This window comes from Meleagris gallopavo, chromosome 5 (genome assembly GCF_000146605.3).
Source record: "Meleagris gallopavo isolate NT-WF06-2002-E0010 breed Aviagen turkey brand Nicholas breeding stock chromosome 5, Turkey_5.1, whole genome shotgun sequence".
Lineage (NCBI taxonomy): Eukaryota > Metazoa > Chordata > Aves > Galliformes > Phasianidae > Meleagris > Meleagris gallopavo.
In genome coordinates this window covers 49944795-49953662 of record NC_015015.2, presented here as the reverse complement: position 1 = coordinate 49953662, position 8868 = coordinate 49944795, and the positions used below count along the sequence as shown (strand labels likewise).

The window sequence follows — 8868 nt, the reverse complement described above, 5'->3', positions numbered from 1 at the left end:
AATTTTATGTTTTAAGAATAAAAAATTTTAAAAGATAAGTTTCCCAAAAGAGCTACTGAATCTCATCCTGTATTTTACATACTGACCAAGATCAAAAACTTTAAATGCAGCTTTGACTTCCTTGAAAATCTGATGAAGAAATTCGCCCTCCTATGAGAATGCTTCATGAAAATAAATACATCTCTCCTACTAAACTTCATTCGGCAAAAGGAAGGAAAAGCTGAGGCATGCCCTCATTTTCCCTTTCCCATAGCTTCTTGAAAGGAGCACAAAAAGCTACAAACCGGAGCATCACCAGAGCCTAGTTGTGTATCACCCACCTGTCACTGGAACTGAAGGCCTGCACTGGACTCATGAGAACACACAGTGCTGAGCAGCACAATGTAGCCCTCCGCCTCCCACAGAAATCAACTGACCGCTAAAAGCAAGCCTTTAAAGTGCCTTCCCTGGGTTATGACTGGGCTCCCACTTCTTTTTAATTCTCATTTGCATTTGCTGACAACTTCTTTACAACCAGAGAGACGGGTTCTTCATAAGAAGCTGTTTCAGTGGCTGCAGCTCATGTCTTAATCCACAGACTGCAGCAGGTCAGATTATCTACACGTATCAAAGAACAACATTATGCTTTATAAGCTATTTTTCTGCCTCAGCAAGGAGTAAGCACGTTTTAATTTCTTACTATGTTTACCCATTACCTCACCAAGCAGCATTATTGTTAGCCTTTCTGAGGCTCTCCTAGAATAGGAACATATAAAACAGGATTTCCTCCAGCTCTGCATACCTACTTACTCCAGAGTCATTAATGACATAGAACTCATTTGAACAAAGACTTAACATGAAATGAACATTCAAAACAGCTGGGAACAAAAATATATCTGCCTAGAACACTGCATCTCTGCTTTGTCTTCAAAATAAAGCCAAGGAGGCATAAATTTGCTTTAAAGACCAGTTTTACAGTAAAGTTCTCATGAGAAAAATGGAAGAGCTAAACATTTGCATGTGGGACATGTTTACGTATCCCAGTGGGTTCCAAATTAAATTTAATGCAGTCTTTTCTTTTGTACTGAGATTAGAAGTAACTTCACTGCCATCAGAAGGAACTCTGAAGATGGAAAGACAGAAAAGATCCAAATCCTGCACAAGTGGCCTCCACAAACCTAAACCAACCATGTACAGTCTTCCATACGATTACGAGTGACAGCTGGAATATCCAAAGCTCTGAGATTTTAAAATATTTCTGACCAGTATTTTAAGGAAAACTTCTGGATGTATGCTTATAAGAAAAATACAAGTAATATTGCCCAAATATTTGCAGAAATTGATTCCTCAGCTCATTACCACATCAGGGTTTTGGAAAGAGATGTTTATCACCATGACTCCTTCATGTACTTCCTGGCAGAGCCAGTGACACACTGTGATGTATCCCACATCCATCACATCATGGGACGTGCCACCGAGAGCCCCATGCTGAGAAGCACCATACCCAGCTCCCTTCTGCCCCATCATTCCTCAGACAAATGTCCTGTGGCTACTCAGGGATGTGCTTTCAGAAGGCACCCTGCAAGCACATCAATCCTAAAAATTAACAGAAATTTGGAAGAATGTTACAAGCAAACAAACAAAAAAACAAGCCTGTGGCTAAAGACTGACCAATTATGTGTGGCCTGTAAAGGGCCAGAGATGCTAGGATGCAGAAGGAAGTAATCCAGAAGATGCAAAGATATTGCTTGGGTTCGGTGCTGAACATCCAAAACTATTGGCAATCTCTTGAAGACCTCCATACCAACAGTGCACATGAGATTACAGGCAGGCAGCCAAGCAGGCTGGGAGAAGCAGGCGTGATGCAAGGATGCATGAAAAACATTACTGCTCGCTTTAATGCTATCAGCTGCTCTCTGCCTGAGGATATTTCCTACCTCTACCTACAGACAGGGCTTCCAAGCCATTAAGTAAACATTCTTTGAAGATAATGAAGCTTATTCTAATCTCACATTGGTGACACTCCTGCATTGTATTCAGCTGAGCTACAAGACTCCTGGGTAACTCCTTTGTAAAAAAATCAGGATTACCTTAACTCTTTGCTCTTACACAGACTTAAAGGATCTTGTCAAAGCATAGAAAGAGACAGCTTTTTCACTCAGCAGATCTACTTTTGTTGTTGCTGAGTAATCGGAGACATTTTCAGCTCAATCCTTTAGATGTGGATAAGCTGCTTCTGTACCCTTATGCTTAATGAGACAACCTTCCATACCAGACTTCTCACTGCTTCCACAAGAAGCAGGACCACGGCCATTAGAAAGGAATCATAGAATGGCTTGAGTTAGAAGGTACCCCAAGGATCATCAAGTTCCAATCCCCCGCCACAGGCAGGGCCACCAACCCCCCCTTTTAAATACTGGAAGGCAAACAGGGCTGTTGTTCAAGCAGCAAGAAAGAAAATTGGACCAAACTTGGACTAACAAGAGGAACTGAAACAAAAACTACAAAAATAAAACACAGAAAATTAACAACCTTCTGAAGTGTCATCTTAGACAAGAACGCTTTTGTATTCTCACTTGTGTTCTCTTCCCAGGGTCAAGTGTTTACCGCTATTCTGCATTGTGGTTCTTTGCCTGTCTACGTTTCATTGCACCCAATCCTACAAGTGTCAAGTTCTATCACAATAATGAAAAGTTCAGTGAAGAAGCTGGGGTGGGTCAGAAAAGCCAGCCCTGCATATAATACATCTTCTATGTTATCAAGAGACTTGGCAGTAGGATGCTGCAATCCAACTAAAATCTTACAGTACAAATCAGAGCTATTTTGCTCTTGGGCTACATGCACTTAAGAGAGATCATGACCAGAATAATAAGGACATATAGTACAAACTTGAGAAAAGGTGCTCAAATACCATAGTGCTGGTGCAGCATAAACTCTATTCTCCAGATGTCCTTGCTTTCCCAAAGGCAAGACCGCTACCCTCTTATTTCAGCTGTTTTCAAACGCCACAGGTTGGTCTGAATATTCATGTTCAGAGTCAGTCCAAAGGCAAATATCTTTTGGAAAGTCTGCATATTATCAGTCTGAGTTGTTTGCCTCTTAGATAAACTGCTGTTAGATTTGGATAAGCTATGTCTGAGTTGTACCAAACAGATCCTGGCAGTGTTCCACCCCACTCCTCAACACAGGTAATCATATTCCCACTGAACGGAAAAATGAATAGGATGTACTGTTTAAAAAGGATGTAGAGAAATGAATTTGAAATACACACACTGATCCAACACTGTTTTGCTGGTGTAAATCAACAGAAAACATACAGAGCCAATAGGTTTCATTTTCCACCTGTTAACACAGGTTTCCAATTCCATTTCCAATAAATGAACCATGCTGCAAACTGTTGTGAAAATACTCCTGTATTTATCTGAAGACAGAAGAGATCTACTGCCAGATGCAGGACTACATATCGTTGAAGATGTCCTTCCTTAAATCCAACCATGACTCCTCAAAGGGTTGTTAGCAAAGATGTGACTACTTTTCACTGCCAAACAGCCTTAGCAAATGAGCAAATAAGCACAAAGCCCATTCTTCCATACAGAAAAAGAGAGAAACCCATTCATAGTCTGAGATTCACAAGTACAACACATTAACTCGAGAAGCTCTAAATTGTGCAAATATGTTTTTGCTCTTTGTATGGGTCTGAAAATTGAAACTGGAATAAAAAGTAGCTTCACCAGAGGTCAGTCGAGCAGCAATAAGAGTGCACAAGGTGGCAGGTTAAAGCATCTCACAGTTACACCAAGAGTGTAAGCATAAAATTCAGAGAGGGCCCTCAGGGATCCCAATGTAAGACATGAAGATGTAATTAAAAACCATAAATCCATCAAAAGAAAAATATGTAAACTTTAATGTATTAACTCATATTTTTCTTCTCCAACCACATTTGGGTTACTCCTTTGGAGCCTACAAATAAAAAATTAACAATACCAGAAGAAATACTTCTTAATATGTAATATCAATAATAAATTATTTTTATTTTATTCTTACAGGTAATTGCTTAAAGAAGCTCTCCTAGCAGACTGCTGAGACTCTGCATATTATAAATTACTTCTACTGTATCTCCTCTTTACAAAACCCACAAAAGGACAATATCTTACAGTTTCCACGCCTCTCAATCATCCACACAAAATTTCCCCTGTGAGAGCTCGCTGGAGGAACGTCAAATATACTCTCTTTTCTTTGCAACAAAATCTTCAGCAGAATGGCTTACTTTTGCATTCAGTTATGCAAGCTACACTATCACATGAACACTTTAATAGGAGATTCTGAGTTTAGCTTTATGTTTAATTACAAGCTACAGGCAGAATAGTTACAGGCCAAACCCTGGCCCAGGTTTCACCCAGAGCATAGTTTTTAAGACAGCTTACAAAAGCTCTGCAATGCCCTTAATCCATATTAATGCTAAGAAACTTCCAAAGGCGGTACTTGAGACAAGCCAGCCCTCCCATCTGCACACCTACTAGAGAAAAGAGCACTGATGTTGCCCTGAGGTGACTGTCAAACACACCTCTGCCTCACCTTATCCTTTAAAGGCCATTATGGATCCCTACTACAGTTCTTATATATTTTATAGCTTTTCATCACTGGTGACTGCTTCATAAGGACTAGATGGTCCAGGCCAGACAGGCACGGGAACATCTCTCTTCCTCACAATGCCCCCAGCAATAGGACATACTAGGTCCCCACAGCACACACATACACGTGTTCATCACAAAATGGATCCATTATCACAACGCAGCCAACACTTCTCAAATAATACCTCAGTGCACTAAACATCCCTTTTTCTAATATTCAATACTCTTACTAAATCCAGGCCAAAACACCAACACAACTCTGCTGCTCTGACAACACAAGAGCACTGCATTGGAAGAGGTCGGCATTCTCTTCACATTTGTTCTAAGAATACTCTGCACATGGAAATCAACATCCCCCTCACCCTGGCTGCCAAGGATTAGCTTACTCAACTGTTTACCTACCGTCGTTTCAGTCATTTGGATGCCAACAGCTCTGGCACGACTGGTAAAGCTTTATCTGCTGAACACAAGCCAAATCCATCCAACTTTTGCTGACTATTTACTGCAGCTGAAAATCATTTACTTTCACAAAACAGGCCATGAGGGGATGTGCCCAGTCTGGGCCGGTGCCGGATTGTCCAGGCCTCTCAGCAGTCTTAGCTTCTGGAGCTACTTCCACACTAGCATCTACCAAGGACTCCACAGACAAAGCACATTTATAAGGTTTGGCTCTTAGCCACTCTTCCTCCTGGGAAGCGTGCCATTGTTTGCTGTAGCCTGGCTGCAGCTGGGCAGTAGACACAAGCAGTTGCTTTTACACCACACGCTCCAGACTGTTTGGTATTAAAGAGAGGGTCTGTTGTAACACCAGCATGTTTCATCCAGAGGCACTCAAAAAGAACCCAAATGCTACTGAGGGAAGACCTGAATGCTCTCAGCAGAAGAGCCCAGTCCTTCTACAGCTGACCAAAAAGCAGTAAAGGAATTGAAATAAGGATGGCCAAATTTCCCGATCATACGAGCAACTCATATGTTTTCATATTCCAGACAGCTGTTAAGACTGTTAATACTTGTGGCCTTTCAGTATTTAAAGGGAGCTTATAAACAAGACAGAGACCAACTTCTTACATGGTTTGATAGTGATAGGACAAGGTGTAAGGGCTTTAAACTAAAGGAGAGATATTTAGATTACATTTTAGGATGAAACTTTTTACTCAGAGGGCAGTGAGGCCCTGGCACTGCTATCCAGGAAGCTGTCGGTGCCCCATTCCTGGAGGTGCCCAAAGCCAGGTTGCATGGGGCCCGGGGTGGCCTGGGCTGGTGGGGGGCAGCCAGCCCATAGGAGGAGCCTGGAAATGGGTAGGCTTTAAGGTCCCTTCCAACCCAACTATTCCATGATTCTGTGATCCCAGAGTTCCAGGAGCCAGTGTGCAGCCTGTGGGTGACAGCAGCTGCCAGTGACTGCTATAGCTATAGGATGAGAATGGGATATGTACCACTAGTCCAGCACGGTGCTACTGACCCCAGCCACCCCTGCAGGCTGACCTCCTCCAAATACCAAGCAGCATCACCCGATGGACACCTCTCAGCTGCTCAGCAGTCAAGATAGGAAAAGCAGCAGGCAAACCATGAAAAAACTTTTATCAAATAAAACTGCATACAAACTGTAGGAAATTGCTGTACTCTGAGAATGACAGCAATGCTAAAAGGAATAAATACATGCTACCTCAAACAATAAGGTAGGAATAACACAAGGCAATAAAGAGAGTACAATGCAGACTGAGTACATCTAACGTCCCAAATGACTTAAAGCACAAAGCCAAATGCTGCCCATTTGCAGTGCGATCAGCACTGATCAATCTACACACACTGACAGCAACACAAACCACATTGTAACAAGTTGCATGTTGTGGTAAAACAGAAAACACATTCAAACAATCTTTTGAAAGCTGTGAGAAGTAGGACTAATACTTCCCCGTGACTGTTAGTGCTGAAAGCCAGTCAATGCCAAGCCTAGGCAGAAGTATCACATTTCAGAGCTGTACAGAACACTTCCCATCCTATTCACCCAGCAGTGCAAAACCCCTCAGCAATAGCCAGGGAAGATTTGCTAAGAGCTAAATGAAAATTGATCATTTTCCCACAGCTGCACAGCATTTCAATCAATGCTGCGCAGGTATTGACATATGGTAATGCTGGCCCAACCCCAGCAGAACCTGAGAGCAGTCTGCCAAATTCCAGGAATGCTGATCAAAGACTGATTTTAAGGCCTGACTCAGAAAGAAGGTTAATTGTGTGCACCTAAGCCTTTTTTTTGTGTGTGATCAAGTGCTGAGATTCCGCTGATTCACCCTGCATTTGAGTGATGCATACAACAGTCAGACTGGTAGTGATGAAACAAACTTGCAACAATGGCATTACACTGCCTAAAATAGGTGGGTTTATTTATACCAGCTAAACATTCCTTCTCCAGCATGAAAATGAACATCTGCCAGTTGCGCCCTCAAAGTTCACTCAGCTTCAAAGCCAAGCAGTCAGTGCAAAGAACTGTATAGCAAAAGCTTGCATTCACTTAAACTTATCCTACAAGAATACATGGCTTCTGCAAAGAAACATTAGCCCCACCCTTGGCTGGAGATAATCATTTGAAGCCTTGCTCTTGGATTTCTGTACAAACTTATCTTTTTTTTTTTTTCCATTTCAAACCAAAACATTTCAAATGAAAGCTAATAAGTAACACACTTTGGCATGAACTTCAACAGCGGAAGGGGGATTGAAGCCACTGAAGAGCTCCGGACTTTCTGCAGGGGCACACCCCATTTCCTCAAGGCAGCTTTCTGGTTTCATCACAGGGATCACAGCACAGCCTGCAGATAAGCCCCTTTTAGATGCCATTGGTACTGCTTTAATCCGCACTCCCAGAGCTGATCTGATACCTGCTACTTAAGCAGGCTCCACTTTGCCTGGACATCCTCTGCAGCACTTTCCACAGCCTCACCACTCTTCTCCAGGAGAACTGGCAATTTTCTTCAGATTACCTGATGTCTCTGGCTTTGTTTGCTGCTTTTGCTGTTGCACAGACCCCTGCCTCAAATCCCCCTAGGAGAGACAGCCAATCTGAAAGTTGGTTGTCAAAGTTGGTTCACAGTTGGGTCACAGAATGCACTTGTTTCTGTGTTTCTATGTTATTATACATTTCTCCTTGTTAGGTTATTACGGGAGCAGCCAGCCCAACTAAGAACAGCAGGCAATGATGCTCAGTGCCATACCAGCCAACAGACAGACAATTACCAGAAATGGACAAAAGATGAAAGAAATTTATCTCTGCTGGGCAAAGGAGAGGTTAAGCACATGAATATTAAGCAGCTTGTCCAAATTCACACAAAGGCAGCAACAGGTCTATGGGTTAAATTCACAACTTGCATCCCTACCCAGTGTCTGAACAATTCCTCCAATGGCAAAGGCAGCAGCAGGAGACTCAATTCCCGTAAAAGTAAGGCCCAGGTTATCTCCCATCAGGTACCCATTTGAAACAATACACAGAACTAGTAGACACTTGTAAAAGAAGCCAACCTATTCCTGATCAAGTGCATGGCCAGTAACACAGACAGAACTCTCGCCTACCTGAAAGTGCTTTCCATTAGTGGATATACTAGAAATGTAAGTACAAAACAGTTATTCCAGTGCTGCAGGTCTGAGGTGAATTCAGACAAATCAAGTTTCATAGATTTCCAGTAAGTAAATACATAAATACATACATAAAAAAAGATATGATACTCCCAATTTTACAGCAGCTGCCACACTCACTGTGAATAATATCCAAACAGATGTAGATTGTGAAAGTAATCCAACTTTGACAAAGGTAATAGCATCATCGTGGAAAAGTCTTCCAGAGGACAAATATGCAATTTCATATAGATTTTCCTCCTCTACACAGAGTGGAGCAAAGCCTCCATTCACTTGTCATAACAAGATGTTCATCAGCCAGATGAAAGCCCAGCTGGTTCTTCCTTACATCACCACCTTCACGGTGGGAAATAGGATTTGGACCCACAAAGGGAAAGCCAACAGATTGGTTGAGTTTGGAAGGAACCTCTGGGTCCATCCGGTCCAACCTCTGTTCATGGAGGAACACCTAGAGGAGGTTGCCCTGGACCACATCCAGACAGTTCTTCATCACCTCTAGGGAGAGAGGCTCAGCTGTGAGGTACCCAGGCAGCAGGAAACCTAAGCAGCAACATATACTTAGCAGACAGTTCTGCTGTTGAGAAAGCCAAATCCCCTGTTGGCTCCAGCCGTTCCCTGGCACTGCCAGGCC

General features: G+C 42.5%; 1 protein-coding gene across 1 annotated transcript in view; it reads right to left on the bottom strand.

The window, feature by feature from the left end:
- KIF26A (kinesin family member 26A) overlaps nt 1-8655 on the bottom strand; it is a 91527-nt gene extending 82872 nt beyond the window's left edge. The window contains exon 1 of the mRNA XM_031553789.1: nt 8566-8655. Coding sequence (XP_031409649.1) covers nt 8566-8655 — 90 coding nt within the window. The remainder of the gene's footprint in view (nt 1-8565) is intronic.
- Nucleotides 8656-8868: the final 213 nt, after the last annotated feature.